This window comes from Phoenix dactylifera, chromosome 16 (assembly GCF_051530095.1).
Source record: "Phoenix dactylifera cultivar Ajwa chromosome 16, Ajwa_hap1_PhDact_Kaust_v1.1, whole genome shotgun sequence".
In the NCBI taxonomy this organism is placed as follows: Eukaryota; Viridiplantae; Streptophyta; class Magnoliopsida; order Arecales; family Arecaceae; genus Phoenix; species Phoenix dactylifera.
The window spans coordinates 1,036,309-1,057,250 of record NC_143205.1 but is presented as its reverse complement, the minus strand read 5'-3'; the positions used below and the strand labels follow the sequence as shown (position 1 = coordinate 1,057,250).

The window sequence follows — 20,942 nt, the reverse complement described above, 5'->3', positions numbered from 1 at the left end:
TGGTTAGAGAATAAAATAAGTAAAATATAATTTTGCAGGGATAAATATGTATATAAACATATAAACATATACTTCTCTTGCTAGTGATTAGTATGTCACGTGGGACAACTATGGTCGCGTCCATTGGGGATGATGGCTTGGATCGTTTGAGCCAAACAAATATTACCCAATGAGGAGGAAAACAGGCAAAAGAGATGAGGAGCAAAAAAAAAAGGACGAAATGAAAGCCAAGAAGCGAGGCTTAAGAGAACGGGAAAGAGCATCATTTGGGTGTTTCGGGTAGGAAGCTGTCATGTCACAAGATAATAAGATTGGTACCTACCTAGAGAAAGGAAAGGGGGAAGTGAAGGAAATGGTAGTCCCAAAGAACATGGATGGAAAAGGATGTGCCTCTGCCTTGAGTGTGAAGCATTTGGCACTCTTTCAACTAGAGAACGTGGAAGTCCTTGCATAGAAAAAGCAAGAAAAGGACTTGCATGAATTGGACGATGGCTTCACCTTTTTCACTCTTATTAATTACCATCAAAACAAACAAGGCTGTTGCACTTGACCACACCTAAAACTTAATATCAATTAATACTACCTCATGAATAAAATACATTTTGATCTCCTCAAATTTCAATATTCTCGCATTTCCTCTCCTACTTTCAAAATTTGCAATTGAGCCCCAAATTTCAATATAAAAGAGTAAAATACTCTATATTGTTCGAGGGAGGAGGAACCGCTCAACAAAATGCAGAGCTAAACTTATCACCCCCAACTCTTTCCTTTTTCACCACTATCTTATCATATTGCATCACACCAGATTGATCATCCATGCCATCACCGCCATTTATATCAAAACAGATCAAACCGACAACCCAAATCCTAACATTGCATCCACCAAACACAAGAAAGTAATCAAACAAATCAGCAAATAATCAAACAAGAAAAATATATATCATGAACAACATCATAACGACCCATGGAATTCACAGCAACGCTACCTCATCGTTCCATTGAGAACTAGGATGCTGAGGTAGCAAAACAAATAATTGTAACCATTACGGTACATAAGCCTCATACTTGAGCTAATGCCATTCCTGGATGATGGAGAAGGCTTGGGCAACCGCGAGGGGCTAAATCGAAGATTGGGCCTATTAGGAATCATCGAAAAATGATGAATCGAGCATTGAGATGGTGTACAAACATCAATGAAAACTTGCAAAAATAGAAATAAATATTTAGACCGAACGTACTACTTAAGGCACTCTCTTAAAAACAATTATTTTTCTACTATGTAGATGATTTTTATGGAAATTATTATCAACAGGATACAAAACCCACATACTAGCTACATCTTAGGTTGCACTCCAAAAATATAGCACACCAATGCTCGGGAACTTTTCAAACAAAAAAAATTAAGTGAATAATAATAAGAAGAAGATACCGTGTTAGATGAGATGGTGTGAAAAAGAGGGAATGTAAGAGAGAATATTAGCCTTGTTAACTTGTAAAAGAAAGAGAGAATATGAAGTGACAGAAAAATTATTCTTATCTACCCAAGCACATGTAGAAGAGAAATGCTTCATAAAAGAGATATAGCTGGTCAAAGTTTCAAACTTCCTCCCAATGGATATATAAAAAGAATAAACGAAGCATCTCTTGATTAAGGGAACCAAATGGTCAAAGTTTCAAAATACAACTACCTCCAACAATAAGAAGCGTAAAATGTTTCTTTGAAAATAAAGCTCTAGACCCTGCTTGAACCCTAAATCAACATCTTGCTACCGTAAAATCGCCATTTTATCCCCTGCAACATATGAGTTGGAATCCTGGAAGAGGGGTATAACCATCATCAAAACCCTAGAGCTATGGTGGCCTTCATTTTCTTGATGCTGGAGAGGAAAGAGGAAGAAGGAAACCCAAAATAAGGATGGCAACGAGTCAGGTATGGATAAGTAGGCATAATGGCCGTCTCATATTTGCTTCAAATTGGGCGGGACAAAATAGAACTGGTAGAGTTAGACAAGATGGGTTGAACGGCTTGGATCAAGTATAAGTTATAAAAATCAACTTTTATTTTTTTACATACAAATTATTTTTTTTTTGCTTTATCAAAAAGATTTGTGTAGAGTTATATATATTTAGTTCGGATTCGGGACAAATTTTATCATTATCCGTATTAGCTCTGAATCCATGGTTAATCAGGTAAGAAGGATAGTTTTCGTAATTGTCTTAATATTAAGGGATATTTTGATCTTTTGGATACCTAAAGGCGTGAGAGGCTGATAGATTTCTGGATAGCATTGCACAAAAATAAAATTTTTTAAAAAAAAGATGAGGGTTTCATTGCAAATTTTGAAAGCATAGAGGCGCCATGTCAAAAATCATGCTACTTGGTGGTGTCCAATCACGTTTTCCGTATATGACATGACTCTGCATATGCAGTCACTCGTAACTCTGCGATGGAAACTATATTTCATAAATAAAAATATTATTTCAAAAGGTAATGTAGTTGCCTTACTGCATTCCTCCTGCATTAAAGTCTCTGTCATTTTTTTTTTGTATCAAAGATTAAGTGTAAGGTGGAAAAATGTGAGAGGCTCGGTGGAAAATTTTAGGATGCCCTTCCATGCATGAAAAGCCGCAGAAAAGTCCAGACCTGGCAGGACTGCTAAAAATTTAAAAGTCGAGACAGAGACAAAACTACGGTCGCCATCAACCCACGATTCCAGATACAAATTGCCCGTGAGAGATAAAAGAAAAAGTTAAAACAAAATAATATTACTCAAAACTTTTCAAACTCTTACGTTCCTAGTCCAACAACCCTCTCATTAGAAAAAAATATATCGTTTCATCTCAAAATATCGCGTTACGATACGAACCCGAGAGGAAAACGTCACATCATACTCCTCCTTTCCATCAGCATTCAGCAGTCGCTTTCTTTCCTTTCTTATCTCATCTAACTTTTTCTTTACTTGCTCGTTGACGCATACCAACCGCGGCCTTTTCTTTCTCGGACCGCCGATTTATCGTTTCGTGTCGTCGAATCGGTGCGATATATCACGATATATCGGATCCGTCGGGCGGTGGCCGCGTCTAAAGGTCCATTTTAACGGTTCTCCGACGCGGAAACCGAGACTACTTTATTTGTGCCTTCCAAACATTGGAGCCCCTTCTTGGAGGTAATAACGAGAAATGACACTGGCCTCCTTTTTTTTTATTTATTTATTTATGTTTTTTGTTTTTTTGCTAGGAACGCGGGTTTGCTCCACCTGCGTAGCAGCTTCTACTAGACCCTCCTTCTACAAAAAATTATTAGATGCGGATCGCAAGTTTTCACTTGCTCTCTCTAACTCGTGAAAATTCCATTGGGCCATCCACATGCGAGTACGTCACCTCAGCGCCACCTCAGTACCGATGTAAGGAAATCATATACACACAGAGCTATCCGGACATGGAGCATACGGAGCTCTAATTTAATCGACGTCTGCGCATTTTGAATCCGAACAACTTGGATGGAGTCTAAGCTTCCTTACCATCAGGCTACCATCTTGGTGGCAGCACTGGCTTCCCTTGCGGAAAAAAACAAAGGGGCAGAGTGCCGGTCAGCGATGCTTCAATTTTAGTTCCGAAAAATAAAAGTAATCTTTTATAATTAATTATTTTAAAAATATAAAAGTGATGATTACGGTATATATGGCCAGGTGGAGATAATAAAAATTATAGCAATCGTGGTGATAATGATAGCAATATGGCGGATTGTAACTTTGATAATGATAGCTTAATGGTGATAATGCTAAGACGGTGCATGGTGAGGATGGGAAAGATTATTTTTTTATATTATAGAAAAATAAAGACGCACAATTTAGGACTCCACTAGGAGGCTTTTTTTCGTTGTTATAGAAAGATTGGCCAGCATGATAGGACCCACAAGTAATCTATGAGGCGGATCCATCGACAAACGACTAGTCATAGTCTCCTTTTTGGTTGAAAATTATATTTTATGTTTGCTTTGGCAAATGATTTATTATAAAAAAATTAAGTTGATTGACCTGGTGCATGGAATGCTATACATATATATATATATATATTAGAATGCTAAATTCTTGTAAAAATAAGGAGGAAGTTCTCATCTCTGTGCTTTCTTTGACCATAGCCCGGGGACCCTTGTCACGTCCTACTTTTTATTTTCTATGGCATGCTGCTCCGTAGCAGCAACGGAGCAACGCGCACGCTGTCCAACGTTGAACGCACTTCGGATTAAAGCAGGCTGTACAAGTCGTGTCATGGCTTAGCCTGCGACCAAATAGAGTTGATCATAGATCGTAACTTCGAGCCTAACCTATATCTATTTTTAATCCAACTTTAGATCGAATCTATTTAAAATTTAATATTTTTTTATCCAAATTCGACTCATGATCAGTTTAGCCACGCCATATATATTATAGTCTAATTTATTTTTCATTCATATCTTGTTTAAAATTAGTTGAAGCAGATATTAATGTTGGATTTTGTTCTTGCTTTGCTGATGATTTACATGATGTTCAACACGCTTTATTTAGTAAGCCAGCGAAGAATGACACTCTTGAAAAAGAACTTTTTTTGGAAATTTTAAATTTCAGAAAAGATTTTAATTTTAAAAGGATTTTTATCCTCTTCTTTTTAGTTGTTTTAAAGTTTTAAAACATTTTCCCTTTTTAGTTCTATATTCGACATGTAGAAGCAAGTTCTCTTGCTTTTATAGAAAATCCCATCCTTTGAAGTTCAAGCCGATTTTAAGAGGAGTGGGCTGGTGATCGTATATGTGCGCTTGACTGAGGACCAAAACAAATAGGTTGTTTCGGTCAGCACTCAGTCTCAATAACACAAAAGATGAAAGAAGATCAAAAAGAGGTATAAGGATATATAGTATAGGCCAAAGTATGGAATTATACCTTATACCTATCTATCTATCACTATTTTAACTTGTTATCCTTTCCGTCAACCAATAAGTTTCTTAGCACATTCGGATGCTATAAAAAGTGAAAACAAATTTTGTGGTATATCTTGTGGAACAAAATAGGCAAACACATTCTAAGGTCTATAATTGAGCAACAATTTGCTATTTTAGGAGGAAAATGGTGCATTAGTGCTTGAATTGAATGAATTTGTTGGGAATTTGATGATGATGGATATGAGATCTATTCTTAATATTGCAATATCAAAAACATAGTGGCAACGTTGATGGCTTAGGAGGTACATTTCCTATAGGATTTGTATTGCCGATTTGAAATGAAATTCTAAACATTAGTACTTAGCTAGGGTTACCTTTTTCTTTCAAGCAAGAATATCATGTCCGTTAAACCCGTATTTGCAAGGTGTGAGAACTGGCCTAGATTGGGTCGTATTGGACTGAAGTCAACGGCCCCAACCGACTTCGACTTATAATTCAAATTAAGAAGAAGGGACCGAAACAGAGGATACAATTGCGATCCTCTGCTTCCCCGCCCCCCTTCTTTTGTTGAGCAAATAAGCCACAAAAATTGTGGCTATTATGGAATCCGTGGGGCCATTTGAACAGTTGCTGGCCGTTGGGTCATGCTCAACTGCCACCAGGATCACAAGCGGGTGCGACAAACATTGAGCTTCTCCCCCCATCTGAAATTCTTTAAATCCCTCTCATCTTCTGCGATTGATCCACCAATAAGCCTCTCTTCCTTTCTTCCTTACCTCCGGCAGCCATCGTGTCGCCGAATCCGAGCCCTGTCACACCAAAATCCTCTTCATTTCTCTCTAGTTCCTTGACGGCTCTAATTTTCTTCTTCTTCCTGTTTCGAGCGTCGTCACCACAAACTCGTCAGACCAAGATCCACCACCTCCGCCACACACCGATGAACTTTCCTTCCCTCTTTCTTCTCTATTCTTCCTTATGTTGAGGCATCTCCCCTGTTTTGGGCCAAATCGAGAATGTTCCTTGGCTTCTCCTTTCTCGTCGGCCATTGCAGCCACTGCCGGCCTCCGCTATTGTCGTCGACTGGCCATCAACCCCTCAATTACTACCGTTGCGTGTCCAACCTACTTTAATAGAAAGGATCAAGGTTGCACAAGTAGATGACCCTTAGTTACAAAAGATTAAAAGTGATGTTGAATCAGGTTTTGATACCAAGCCATCAGTGATTAGAATAGTGATATTTGGCATTTTGTGCATCTTATATCTGATCCATGCTACAGGTTTTAGATCCTGAATCATGATTGCTTGAGACTTGGTGGAGTGTACTAGATTTTTTAAAGATATTTGTAATTATTAGAGTTCCAGTTTAGACTAGTTTTGTTAGAACATTTTATTTAATTTGAACTAGTTAGCATATTTTGACTTACGCTACTTTGGAATAATTGATTATGATAATGATTTGTTTTAGATCATAATTAAATAAATTTTAAAGAATCGAAAAACTATTATTGCTTTAAAATTATGATATGATCTGTAGTATTGTATGCTTGTATATTTCGTCATGCAGGTATGCGGTATCTGTTATACTCTAGGTTCGGAGTGTGACATAGGGCTTATAACACCCTGCACAACATGTAATTATTTGGTAAATTAGAAAATCATTTCAAGGTGCTATTTAGTTGGTTACGCTTTTGCCGTGCATCCTTCATCAAAAAGCGATGCAGAATATGTCACCAAGAAACATACACATCTGTTGCACTAATAATTGGTGAAAATTTTCCATACATGCAACAATAGTCCATCAGTTGCACTGCAATATTCAAGTGCGGTAAGTTTATGTACAAGAGCAGTACCATCTCTCTCTCTCTCTCAAAAAAAAAAGAAGAGAAAAAAAGCATGGCTTGCAGCAATTTTAATTGGCAATTACTTGATAAGTATGATGTAGCATTTGAAAAATGCTTATGGTAGTTGGTTGGCGGACGGAGCACACGGAAGAGTAGGCTTTGTAATTAGAAATCACCTGAGGGGATTGATTGCAGCTAGGGGCGATGCACCACTGACCGGGCCGTCATTGAGGTCGAGTTACAGACTGCCTGGAAGAGCTTGTCCTATGCGCGGAGGGTCCTTGGAGTTGACAGAATACTCTTAGGGCTCGTTTGGTTCGCGGAAAAAGAATGGGAAAAAGTGTAATCAACGGGAAAGTAATGGGATGCCTCTTATTTGATTGGAGTTTTCAAAGAAGAGAGACGGGAAAGTTATATTCCCATGGGAATATGATTCCCACATTCAATGGAAAAGTCTTTTTCATGAGAAACATGCAAAAGTTACTTTTTCATAAAGCATGAATCACTTTATTTTTATTTTTTTTTCCAAAAAGGCCCTTCAGCATTAAAGAGGCATTAAAGACCTAATTTTTATTAAGGGTATAATAGGAATTATACATAACTTTTCTAGGTAAGTGGATGGTCAACCAAACATAAGCACTTTGTAAATCTATCACTTTCTCATGATCAACCAAATATACCAAAAGTACTTTCCTAGGCATCCTATTTTTAGGAATCTGATTTTTAGAAATCATATACTTAGGAGGAAAAATGCTTCCTGCAAACCAAACGAGCTGTTAGAGGGGGACTCCATCATGATAGACTGGATATGGAGAGCAATCCGGTTGGAGGCGGGCTTCCGTTGCTTCGCGAGATTCGTGGTCTGGCTAGTGAGACAGGTTTTTTCCAAGCAGCACATGTTTATCGAGGGGCGGACAATACGGCAGACTGGTCCCCTTTTTTGTGGCTCAGCATTCGGATGGTGTAATTTGGACTGGGGTCATTGGAGATGTATCCAACCCTCTATATCATTTTGTTTTTTTTTTTTTATTTGGCAGGCTGAACGCCGCTTTTAATAATAAAAAAATAATAATAATATGCTTACTGAGTGATGGCTCTCTTTACACGCACCATACATCACACGTCCATAAGCCATGCATGTAGACAGCGTGGAAACTGAGCTACCGAAAGAAAAAACAAAGAAAAAGCTTCCACTGAGAGTCACGTAGAATTCATATCAATGGCGGTCAAACTCGTGGTTCTCACCACGTACCACCTTTACCACCATACCACCCTGCTCACGCACCAAACTTGCATGTTGGCTACCCAACATCAAATCCTCTACCTTCGTAAATTCTTTTCGCCAATTACACGAAACACGAGGACATCGGGACCGTCCAACCACTCCGAAAGCCATCGTTTTGTCCTACATGGCCGATATTGGAATGGGAATTTACCGTATCGCGCGATTTATCGCCTGAAATCCCGAGATCTGCGTCCTGCTTCGATTCACGTGAGGATTATTTTATTCCACTTTCTTTTAATGATGGGACCGCAGGGGCTTTTTCGTCCGCCGGGACGAAGTCGTGATTCGATTCGCTGTCCCGCCGTACCCGGCCCTCTTTTCCAAAATTACCTCTCTGTCCCAATCCCAGTCCCGTCGTACTTTCCTGGCTCCATGCTCCTTAATTAATGACTAATTAACTGAATAAGATCGATTTGTGGCCCTAATTTAATTAATGACCGTCGTCCTAATTCCGAACGTGTCCATCAACTTTGCCACGTGTCGGAGTTGCACGTGGCAAGTCGGGGACCGTCGAAAAATATTCTAATAAAAGACCATCGCATCGGTGAGCGGTCCATCAGACCCATCCACGGCGATAGCGACCACCGATTTGGATGGTGATGGGTCCAGAAGGACCAGAACCGAGCGAACCTCGCTTTCAGAGAGAAAGAGAGTAAGAAATAGGGGAACTATGGTCATGCTACTAGCTGTATCGGGACAAACAGCAAACAGCTCTTCTTCCGTGTCCATTCCCCCAGGGCGTCCTTCTCCAGCTGGACTGGATGGTACACGCGGGACCCACGGGACCCCGAACGGACGCGTCGCCAGATTAGGTGTACCAGCGCCCACCCCCTCTTTCTCTCTCTTTCCCTTTTACGCTATACGGACGGCCCTGATTTAACTCCACGGTATACATTCTTAGGTGGACCATATTGCCCCTTCGATGCAGCGCAAGAGTCCAGTTAATTCCGGGGGATTTGTAGTTTTGAATCCGGACCCTCCGACGCACATGCTCGCGTTCGAAACGGGAGAGGACACGACCGCAATTATATAGAAGAAGGCGTCTCTTTTTCGTGAAAGGACAAAAGGCCAGAAAAAAGCGAACTGACAGCGAGGGGGACGGAATCCGGGACTCACGTGATTAGATTGGTTGGTACGATACGTGTCCAAATCAGAATGGCTGGAGGACGGAAGTTTCCCGTTCTGGGACCTGCCACGCGTTTCGTTCCAGCCGTACGCTATTATTCCCGGCCTTATACAAAATTAGAAAGAGGACAACCGATTCTTAGAGAAGAACGCGGGCTTATCAATGTAACCGTTGATAAGCCAACGAGCTTATCGATCTGACATGTGACAGCCACAGCGCACTAACTCCATATAGCGACAGCCCCATCGGTGGCAAATATTATAGTAAGGGCGATAAAATTACCCCCGTCTTAGTTTTTGAACAACATCCAGTGGCCGTCCTAAAAATCTAAGGGCAAGGAGAGACGTGCATGTTATGAAATCGCTGTCGTTCCTAAAAATCGAGCTGCCGTTTGGCGCACATGGAAGGAGGGAGTAAACGGGTACGAGGAAGGATGACGTGGCGAGCGGAGACGAAGTGAAATGAAAAGACGGAAATGCCCTGGGGAGCCCTCGGGAGCCGCGGATACCTTTACCTTTCGGGTGAAATGACTATTTGCCCTGGAGGGCCTCCTCGAAACCGACAAGGACTTTCTCTTCCCGGATTGCCCCTCGCGACGTGACGAGCGGTTCCTCAATTTTTACCGCAATGCCCCTACCTGGCCGTACAGGAAGCCGGATAGCGACGCCACGAGGGGCTGGCAGGATGGTAATTTGGGGCAAAACTAGGTGCTGTGATGGGATCCCGGTCGCGACCTAATTGCCAGGGTTTCCGCACTATAAAATGGGGAAAGGAAAGATGGAGCGAGCCGATCGAGGCGAGTCGGGGCTATAAAAGGCGAGAGAGAGAGGGCAGTGGAGAGAAGAAGCGAGCACGGCGGCTGGTGAGCGAGAGAGAGAGAGAGAGAGGGAGAATCGGAGGCGAGAAGAGAACAGAGGGTTTCTCTTTCCTCGAAACCCTAGAAGTCGATCGAGGGATCCATCTCTGAGTTTATCTGCTTCTTGTGTGGAAATATTCGCTTTTTCTCGGTTTCTCAAGGGATCGGGTTCCAGATCGAGGGTTTGTCTGGGGGGATTTGGAGACACGACGTTTCTCCGGCACCAGATCGGCCGTATATCGCTGGGACGAGCTCTCTGTCGGTTTTAATAGCTTTCTTGTAAGGGTTTTCTCCTTCCTTTTTGCGTTTTCTCGGTGGATTTTTGGTTTCCGGTGGTGGATGGAGGAATTTTTAGGGGTTTCGATTATGTGTTTAAAGCTGGGTGGAGAACGTGGGGAAGGTTTGTTGAGGGTACCTATTCTCTGAGTTAGGGGGTTTCCAGGTTTCGGCTGAGATCTTTGCAGTTTATGAGGTGTTGGGGAGGATTTCGGGAGAAAAATATGATTTTTTTTTAATGTTCGTTGAAGTGTTCTACTTATTATTTACTGTGTGCGACTGTAACTTTTGTCTTTGAGAACTGGGAGCTCGGTTTTCCTGGTTAAAGCTTTATAACATGGTGGTGTAGGTGAAGAAGAAGTTTTCTGAAGATTTTGGTACGATAGAGAAAGTTAAAAAAAAAAAACACTTCCTTTGGAAGTGATTAGGAAGGGCTTCTGTGGTTTGGAGGACTGCTGGTGTTTTGTCTTGTCTTTTTTCTCTTTAGATTTAGATACCAGATCTTTGCGCTGGAGCGTTTAGGGATTCCGGGAACCATGTCGTCGTTGAGCAGGGAACTAGTTTTCCTGATTCTGCAGTTCTTGGACGAGGAGAAGTTCAAAGAAACTGTTCATAAGTAAGTCGCCTTCTTTTTCTTCGGTTGTTTCATCTAAAGCTCATACATTTACCGTTCTGCTCTCTTACACAACTGGTCTTCTTGGATCCTAGGTTGGAGCAAGAGTCGGGCTTTTACTTCAATATGAAATACTTTGAGGATCAAGTCCAGGCAGGGGAATGGGATGAAGTTGAACGGTATCTTGGTGGATTCACAAAGGTCGAGGACAATCGCTACTCCATGAAGATCTTCTTCGAGATTAGGAAGCAGAAGTACCTTGAAGCACTTGATAGGTGGGATTTTGGTTTCTGTGAAGCTTCCTAAGTATGTCCGGGTTCCTTGAATTGGTTGTTCTGTTTCCTTTCAGGCATGACAGGGCGAAAGCTGTCGAGATACTTGTGAAGGACCTCAAGGTTTTTGCTTCTTTCAATGAAGAACTTTTCAAGGAGATCACTCAATTGCTCACCTTGGAGAATTTCCGGTATCCCTTCTGGGCTGTTTTCTTCTTCCCAGATATGTTTTTTATTTCTTTTCATAATGTGGTATTTACTATATTTTCGCGTATGCAGGCAGAATGAGCAGCTTTCTAAGTATGGAGATACAAAATCTGCCCGAAACATAATGCTCATGGAGCTTAAGAAGCTGATTGAAGCAAATCCTTTATTTCGTGATAAGCTTACTTTCCCACCCTTTAAAGCTTCTAGGCTGCGTACACTGATCAACCAGAGGTATAATTTTGTTTTATTTAGCACCATTATTCCTTTCCATATGTTCGCTGTAACTAGTTTTGGTATTGCCTGGTGATAAGTAGATTAAATAACCAACCATTACCACATTTAGTGGAATTAGAGAATAGAATAAATGCTTTCAGCGGGGTCATGCTAGGACCTTCTTTCCTTAAAAGCACATGTGCATTAACCTGTGTGCATTGAGTTAACTTCTTACCATAAGACATACATCAAGACATACGAGCATTTTAGTAGATTAATATCTAAATCTGGGAGCATGATAGAAATGTGGGATAACTAATCATTTATCCCTGTTTCATGTAAATAAGTTTTCTTGTTTAGCCCTGTTGCACATCTGACTCATTTATGCTCTTGTTTTCAGTCTGAACTGGCAGCATCAACTTTGTAAGAATCCACGCCCCAACCCTGATATCAAGACACTTTTTGCTGATCACTCATGTGCTGCTCCTACCAATGGAGCCCGTGCTCCTCCCCCTAACAATGGCCCCCTTGTAGGGCCAATTCCTAAGTCTGGGGCATTTCCTCCAATTGGTGCTCATAGTGTAAGTGGACTGCATTACCAGTTTTCTGAACCTTTCTTATCATTCCAGGTCATTGATTAATGTCATAGCACTTGGTGCAGCCATTCCAACCAGTTGTTTCTCCATCTGCAAGCGCCATTGCAGGGTGGATGACGAACGCTAACCAATCTTTACCACATGCTGCTGTGGCGCAAGGACCCCCAGGGTTGGTGCAGCCTTCGGGTACAGGTGAGCCTCTTTTAGTTGTCCCTGTTCATCATTGACTTGATTGATTATGGCTTAACTGAGGCTATGATATGCTTTGCAGCTGCATTTTTGAAGCACCCAAGGACTCCCACAAGTACTCCTGGTATGGATTATCAAACTGCAGACTCTGAACACTTCAAGAGAATGCGTACTGGCCCATCAGATGAGGCACGGAATAAAATATCATTCCTTGGAATTTTCCTAACATGTTCTTGGTTATAGCCTGGCCTTCTTTAAATTTGGACTTATTTAGTTTCTTATGCCATAATAACAAAATGATTTTTAGGTCTCATTCGCTGGTGCATCTCATCCACCTAATATTTATTCTCAAGATGATCTTCCCAGAACTGTGGTGCGGACCCTTAATCAGGGTTCGAATGTCATGAGCTTGGATTTCCATCCAGTTCAACAAACATTTCTTTTAGGTACATGTCTGCATGATGCACCTGTATAGTATCACAAATTTACTGTTAACGATTTTCCTTCATTTGATTCATTTGTATGGTATCTGGTTTTTATCATAGTTGGAACCAATGTTGGTGACATTGGGATATGGGAAGTTGGATCTCGAGAAAGGATCGCGCATAAGACATTTAAGGTTTGGGATGTCTCATCTTGTTCTTTGCCATTACAGGTGCTCTCTCAAACTTAGAACGAATTGCAGTTGCTTTATCAAATGATATGTGTCCAATTGTGCTTTCAGACTACACTTTTCCTGCCCATCTTACATTAAACCCAATTCAATTTCCAGGCAGCATTAATGAAAGATGCTACAATATCTGTCAATCGGTGCTTGTGGAGTCCTGATGGAGCTATTCTTGGTACAGTGAAAGCAAATTACTTCTCTATTGGGTGATATTTCTCTTTTATTTATGCCTTTTATGCCTCCAAACTTTGCGAGCTTGTTTTATGCTTGATTTTTCTCTTAGTATTATTCTAATGCTTTGTTATTTTTTGTAGGTGTTGCATTTTCGAAACATATTGTTCAGACATATGCTTTTATTCCAAATGGAGAGCTGAGACAACAATTGGAGGTGAGTCGAAGGGTGCAATTTTGGCAAAGCAGCCACATATCGGCTTCTGACTTGTTGCATATTTGTCTAGATTGATGCTCATTTAGGCGGTGTTAATGACATTGCCTTTTCCCATCCCAACAAGAGTTTGTCGATTATCACGTGCGGTGATGACAAGACAATTAAGGTCAGAATCAGGCAGGGGACTTGCATGGATTTTTGAAAATATCGTGGAAAGAAATTTTCTTACAATGCTTACATGAATCACAGGTGTGGGATGCTGCAACAGGACAGAGGCAATACATGTTTGAAGGGCATGAAGCTCCTGTGTACTCTGTATGCCCTCATTATAAGGAGTCTATCCAGGTTCTTTTTCTTGTCTCTTGGAAGTTCATTTCTGCGTGGTTGATTTTGAATCTCACAATTCTGAATGTTTTTATGTGTTGCTGCATGTTATAGTTGGTTTTATTAATTATTAATTTATCCTTGACAATGGTGTCTCGGAATTAGCTCTTAAGAATTTTCAGTAAGGTTTTATCTTCAATGACAACCTTTTCTTCGATCCTTCTAATTCTAGCTCTTGCATGCAGTTTATCTTCTCCACTGCTGTTGATGGGAAAATCAAAGCATGGCTATATGATTGTTTGGGATCCAGAGTTGACTATGATGCGCCTGGGCATTGGTGCACAGCGATGTCATATAGTGCAGATGGAACAAGGTCAAAAATTGTCTGTTTTACAGATATTTGTTAATACATTGACATTGATTACTATACTCGTCTTGCTAGGAATAGAATGCTATTGTTATTCTACTTAATATTCAACTAATGCACAGAAATCATATTACTACTTCTGCAAGTTGTGGAATCTAAAAGTGTTCTTTTCTCCCATTTGCCTGTGCTTCAATTCTTAATTTGGTTGAGCTAGGATTATGCCTTACTAGTACACCTTGGTCAAATTATGTTGCCGTGGATGAATGACATTTTCATCAACATTTATTTGCAGGCTTTTTTCCTGTGGAACTAGTAAAGATGGTGATTCGCATTTAGTTGAGTGGAATGAGACTGAAGGAGCTATTAAAAGGACATACTCTGGATTTAGAAAGCGTTCATTAGGTGTCGTCCAATTTGACACAACTAGGAACCGATTCCTGGCTGCTGGAGATGAATTTATGATTAAGTTCTGGGACATGGATAGTACCAGCATACTAACCACCACAGATGCTGATGGTGGATTGCCTGTTAGTAGAATTTTCTCTGAGAAAATTTTCTTTTAATTTGTGCCATACTGAAAATGGACAGTTTACAAGTCTCCTTGCTTCTCTGATGCAGGCAAGCCCACGTCTAAGATTCAACAGAGAAGGTTCATTACTTGCAGTTACAACAAGCGACAACGGTATTAAAATCTTAGCCAACACTGATGGGCAGCGCTTGCTAAGGATGCTTGAGAGTAGGGCATTTGAGGGATCTCGAGGGCCTTCCCAACAGATCAATACGAAGGTACTATACTGCCAACTTATTTTCCATAGATGGATATTATGTTTAAAAATGCTTTACAAAGAGCCAACTGTGATGTGAAGCTCGAGGGTCACATTGATCCGGACCTACACAGATACTTGTTGGCTTGTCTGATTTATGGCTGAGAAGTTAGTTAAACTATCATTTAAGAAATAATCATTGAAAAAAAAAGTGAAATTTGTTCATCTCTCTCTCGTCACCCCCCCCCCCCCCCCCTTTTCTCTCTCTCTCTCTCTCTCTCCCTCCCTCCCTCCCTCCCTCCAATTTTCAATGGGCAAGAAGTACTGGGCTGGGCTCTGGTTTCATTTTCTATCCACTCGGCACCATACAGAATTAGTTTTTAGATATAGTTAAATGTATTAATGCTGTAACAATGTCTCTGCCTTCTGCAGCCTCCACTTGTCAATGCATTGGGTGCTGTTTCTAGTGTTTCTAGCCCATTAGCAGCCACTCCTGAGCGTCCTGATCGAGTTTTACCTGCTGTCTCAATGGGTAGCATGGTGAGCCACTAATGAACTTAATATTCCTATTTCTAACATGCATTTAACTACATAACCACAGCTTTTGGTGTTCTATGATTCGCTCAGGCACGCGCAACCTCCACTGCACATGCACACCTGCACACATAGACACAAAACACGCAATGCGTGTACATACATATGTGTTTATATGCATAGGCATGCATAAACATCTGTGCATGTATAGGAAGCAGTGAGGTAACAATGTCGAACAATTCGCAGGCTCCTATGGAAAACAATCGGATGGTTGATGTTAAGCCAAGGATTTCAGATGATGCTGACAAGATCAAAAGCTGGAAATTAGCTGAAATTGGGGACTCTGCTCATCTTAAAACCTTAAGGTTGCCTGACTCCATGACAACAACTAGCAAGGTATGCTGTCGATTGAACTGACGAATTTATTGCTGCAACCTCTTCGACTTCGACTACCATAATTAAGATATTAAAGAACAAGTTAATCATTTGTATTGCGTAATTTTAACTGCTTTCAATTACTCTCAATTTGTTTAGCATATATTATTAATTGAAACTATGTTATTAATTGGTTTGAATTCTTGTAACTTGAAGAGCAATTCCTTTGAAGGTTGCACTTATATATTAAAACAACTGCGGGGATCCATAGCTATACTACAGAAAGAGGCAATTCCTCCTACTATGCTGTATGAGATAAATAAAAATTCATGAGAATTGATGACAACTATATATATACATGTACACTTTGGTGTATTTTGAGTTTTATTTATTTATTTTTTGGAAGACCTTCTATTAATCATGATGCCTTTACTCATGCAACACTTCTTCTTCTTTTTTTTTTTGCTTAACTTTGAAAAACTCTTGCTGTCTGCCCCCTCGCTTATATAATAACATATTTTTACAAAAATGACTATGCCTTCTTAGAACCCAAGCTAATGTTCCTTTGATCTGCAGATTGTGCGATTGTTATATACGAACTCTGGGCTAGCTGTCTTGGCTCTTGCATCCAATGCCATACATAAGCTGTGGAAATGGCAGCGCACCGAACGAAATCCATCTGGCAAGGTTAGTGTTTTTGTATGTGTTAAAGTGAATCTATTTATTGTACCTCTGTTTCCTAATGGTCATTTTTTTCTCTTCAGTCCACTGCATCTGTTGTCCCTCAGTTGTGGCAACCATCAAATGGAATTCTCATGACCAATGAAACCAATGATAGCAACCCAGAAGAAGCAAATGCATGTATTGCTTTGTCAAAGAATGACTCATATGTTATGTCTGCATCTGGTGGGAAGGTTTCTTTGTTCAATATGATGACGTTCAAGGTACATGGCTTTTTACAATACCATCCTTCTCATTGGATACAGCTTGATTTATTCTTCATCTATAAAAGCTGACTTTCCTGTTTTTAATGGAACTTTACAACTAATCTGTAAAATGCTTAACAGGTTATGACAACTTTCATGCCACCCCCTCCTGCAGCCACCTTCCTGGCATTCCACCCTCAAGACAACAATATTATTGCCATAGGAATGGAAGATTCTACTATTCAAATATACAATGTTCGAGTTGATGAGGTAATCATATGACATTTTGATTTTGTGTATAAGGCTGAAAATCAATCCTAAGCTCTTATTCTGGGAATTATTCATTACTATTGCGATTCTGGACATCATGAGCTTTCAGAAAGAAAGTCGTTTATTATTGGTTACAACAGCATCACATATCCTCTCAGCTCACAATTTTCATGACTTCCCTAAATCCAATTTGACTATTATTTCAAGTTCTTCATTTTCCCCTCTCTATCTTTTAACAACTTGAACTTCAGAAGCTGGGCCTTTCCATGTGCCCATAACATCTTTTTGTTTCTAGGTCAATTTTTAAATCTTTTTATGATTTTGGTTTTCAAGTTATATGGATATGTGTGCCATTCATGTCAGCACAACCGAAAACAAAAAATCCAAAATTTCATGACTTTTCTAAATCCAATTTGGCTATTATTTCAAGCTTTTTATTTTCCCCTTGCCATCTTTTAACAATTTGAACTTCAGAAGCTGGGCCTTTCTACGTGCCTATAAAACCTTTTGTTTCTTGGTTGGTTGATAAATCTTATTATGATTTTGGTTTTCAAGTCACATGGAAATGTTATGCCATTCATGTCAGCACAACAAAAAACAGAAGACCTTCCTAAATGTGCATATTGATATTTAGGACATACGCGCTAATCAGAATATCTAAAATTGTCCTTTTTTATCTGTATTTGTGCTGGCTATCTCAATGTTACACAACATTTATTGCACACCTGCAGGTGAAAACCAAGCTCAAGGGTCACCAGAAGAAGATCACTGGCCTAGCATTTTCCCAGTTACTAAATGTCCTTGTCTCTTCAGGAGCCGATGCACAGGTATACAATGTTTTAGCATTTTGTGGATCAGACTTCGAAAGATGCAAACGTAGCTTATGATCAGACCTTTGGTTTCTGGAAAATCCTGTTATGACATTTTTTGTTGATATCACCAATTCTGCAGTTGTCATTAACTCCTAAAAGCCAGTATAGAAATGATGTCTTATTAGCTAGGCAAATTGGTTTCTTTTTGGACACAGGATTATTAATAGCTTTTCTCTGCATCTTCCTTAGGTGTGTTATGGATATCACTCTATCCTTTGACTGCCCTCAACTTTGAGTGACTTCTATTTATCTGATTGACTTGCAGCTGTGTGTGTGGAGTATAGATGGATGGGAGAAGAAGAAATCAAGATTTATTCAGGCACCAGCTAGTCGTGCATCCCCGTTAGTTGGGGATACCAAAGTTCAGTTTCATAATGATCAGGCACATCTTTTGGTTGTTCATGAAAGCCAACTGGCCATCTACGACAGCAAGCTTGAATGCTTGCGCTCGGTTAGTATTTTTTTATAGATATTGCAGTTTTGTATCAATAAAGGATATCTGCTCTCATATTTGCAAGCTCTTCCTATTTCCAGCTAGCCATTTGTATATTCTGTCATCCACCTTTGATTAGTTGTATTCAAATTGAATCGTATTTTCTGGATTTCATGATTTGGTCTCTAGTGTTTATTACACTAAAACAATGAAAGAAGAATGTTTGAGCCATCTAAGGAGTAGCTCATCATTAATTATGTTTTTTCCATTATTTTTTCCCTTTTCACACTCTGTTTCTTTATTAACTTGCTCACATGGAAGACCAAGAAATATGAGAGGTTTTCTTCACTGGTAAGAAACCTGTAATTCCAGTTACAATAATTAGCCATTGTTTTGTCTACTAATTCATTATGCACTATTCCTTCCACATAAGGCTTAATGGTGGATTCGTTCAAAATCTATAATCTGTATTATGAGTCAGCGTTGCATAATTTCCCACTTTCTGAGATTATGCCTATTTCAGGTTGAATCAGCTTACTTTTTTCCTTTTTCCCTGCAAGCAGTGGTTTCCAAGGGATGCATTACCAGCACCAATTTCAAGTGCGATATACTCTTGTGATAGTTTGTTCGTGTACGCCGGATTCTGTGATGGTGCAGTTGGCGTTTTTGAAGTAGATGGCCTGAGGCTTTGTTGCAGGATTGCACCGTCTGCCTACATATCACCATCCATTACCAGGTATGCCAGTATTCTTAAATGTAAAGACTGAAGCTAAAATTCAATTATCAGTATGCAATAAAAATCCACGAATCATGTGATTGTTGTGTTGAATTACCATACAATCAGATAAAACCATGGTAATATAGGCAGCACATCAAGATATTTAATAATATGTATTTTGAATATGTCACTTTAAGCAAAAATTTGCGAGTCTGTCCAATAAAGATGTCATTTTGCATGCATATCATTTCTTGCTTCTGTTTATGCAACTTCTAATGATGACATGATAAAAACACAAACTTGAAAAATTTCAACCCGAATCCAAACTTGGTCCTAAGTATTCCACTTTATGTGGTCCGATGATGCTTGGATACCCTGCCTTTATTAGCTTTAGTTGGAGATGTGGAAACTGGATAACTCAGGCGGTGCTCTTTTCACAGCATCATTCTAAACTTATTGGTACGCGTATCCAGAGCTATGCAATTCATTAGATATTTCCTTTTTCTTAGTTAAATCTTCACTTGTAAGAAATAAGTGGTATATTTTACCCTGCCAGATATTTTCGTTTTCAATATTGCTTTTTTTTATAAAAAAAAATATTTTTGGTTCTCCAATTTTCGGAAGCTCATTAGTCTAGACGTTTCCGCCAGTGCTGGAACTGTTTATCCTATGGTGATTGCTGCCCACCCATCAGAACCCAACCAGTTTGCACTGGGAATGAGCGATGGTGCAGTTCATGTGGTCGAGCCATCAGACGCTGAGCCAAAATGGGGTGCGCCGCCACCTCAGGACAATGGAGCTCATCCGTCAATCTCCAATTCCGCATTGACTACTAATCAGGCATCTGAAGCTCCTCCTAGGTGACTTGGGAGCAGAACAGCAAGAAGGCTAGGGAATCGAGCAGACTTGCCTGAAAACCAGTAGCTCTCCAGCTTCAGAGGTGATCTCTTTTTGAATCTCAGCCCGATGCCATACCGCCCGAGGGCTGGTATATCTTCCCTTGTAAAGCATCTTATAATCTGTCTACCGTCCTTGAGATATTCTTTTGTTGTTGGGTTGGGAGAGTAGCAGCATGTAAATTATATCATATTATGCATCAGACATGGGGAAAGAAACATGGTTAAGGGCTAAAGATCTGAGTCATCTGACAGACACAGGAAGTATGCACAAGGTCTTCCTTCTCCCATGCCCTTCTTCTGCTGACTGAAACCTTTTCAATTTTTTTTCTTGGGAAAAAAAGGTTCTGTTACGAATGATGTATGCGTGTTTAAAATTTCCTTGTGCAATTGCTGCCGCTGCTGATTTGGCGTGGTCGATAAGTGGCCTGTTTTGAGAGATCTGATTTCTGTCCTCCAGCTTTGCCTGTGGAAGATAGCATAGCACTGTGTGAAAGCACTAGGAAACCAGGGCAGCTTGTGCTTTGTGTAGGAAACAAAGCACTAACTTTTCCTCTCTTTATTGCTCATGTGTGACCGGAATGGCGTTGATGAGGCTTTTTCAGGCGGTCTATAGCTTTTCCTCCATGTATGTTTTCTGACCAAGGCTTGTGTGAGGGAGGATAAGTATTGGCATAATACCCTCAGAAAGCAGAGAGGGAGACAAGTCTTAATGGCTACATACAAGCATAACTTTTCTCTCCTCCGATGGAGATATAAATCAAATGATTCACCCTGTAGCTGTTGCAGGGTGAATAACTTCTTTCTTGGTTGCACTAATACCGACTCTAAACTTGCCAAATTCGGCCCCAGTCCGATCTAATTTAGCCCAAACCCACCTATTCCAAACCAACTTAGCTGATCCGATCCAATCCAACCCAATTCAACAAATCCGATAGGACCTTAGTGAATCCAATCTAACCTTAGCCACGTGATATTGTTTGATGGCACCTGGCTATATTCGATCAAGCCCGCGA

General features: G+C 40.2%; 1 protein-coding gene across 3 annotated transcripts; it reads left to right on the top strand.

Moving 5' to 3' along the window:
* The first annotated feature begins 9,895 nt into the window (after positions 1-9,895).
* Positions 9,896-20,286, top strand: LOC103698154 (protein TOPLESS-RELATED PROTEIN 2). Of its 3 annotated transcripts, XM_088712510.2 has the most exons (26): positions 9,959-10,305; positions 10,652-10,918; positions 11,011-11,190; positions 11,265-11,378; positions 11,467-11,625; positions 12,008-12,188; positions 12,269-12,395; positions 12,475-12,581; positions 12,700-12,838; positions 12,938-13,047; positions 13,165-13,234; positions 13,374-13,447; positions 13,518-13,613; positions 13,697-13,792; positions 14,017-14,144; positions 14,431-14,665; positions 14,757-14,924; positions 15,335-15,442; positions 15,683-15,832; positions 16,388-16,498; positions 16,576-16,755; positions 16,879-17,007; positions 17,739-17,834; positions 18,145-18,330; positions 18,876-19,048; positions 19,681-20,286. In XM_088712510.2, the coding sequence occupies exons 2-26, from the start codon at positions 10,839-10,841 to the stop codon at positions 19,892-19,894; spliced, it is 3,411 nt and encodes a 1,136-aa protein (XP_088568636.2). In that variant the 5' UTR covers positions 9,959-10,305; positions 10,652-10,838; the 3' UTR covers positions 19,895-20,286. The 3 variants fall into 3 exon arrangements, 2 of the variants coding, with proteins under 2 accessions (XP_089783975.1, XP_088568636.2); XR_015974000.2 differs by having other exon boundaries at positions 9,896-10,918; positions 18,836-19,048; XM_089927849.1 differs by having other exon boundaries at positions 9,896-10,918.
* Positions 20,287-20,942: the final 656 nt, after the last annotated feature.

What these genes read in the sequence shown, in the direction of transcription:
- LOC103698154 (XM_089927849.1), top strand. Translation starts at nt 10,839, where the DNA reads ATGTCGTCGTTGAGCAGGGAACTAGTTTTCCTGATTCTGCAGTTCTTG. An exon ending in TACCTTGAAGCACTTGATAG is followed by an intron (nt 11,191 to 11,264) that starts GTGGGATTTTGG and finishes GTTTCCTTTCAG; the next exon opens with GCATGACAGGGCGAAAGCTG. An exon ending in GTGATGACAAGACAATTAAG is followed by an intron (nt 13,614 to 13,696) that starts GTCAGAATCAGG and finishes CATGAATCACAG; the next exon opens with GTGTGGGATGCTGCAACAGG.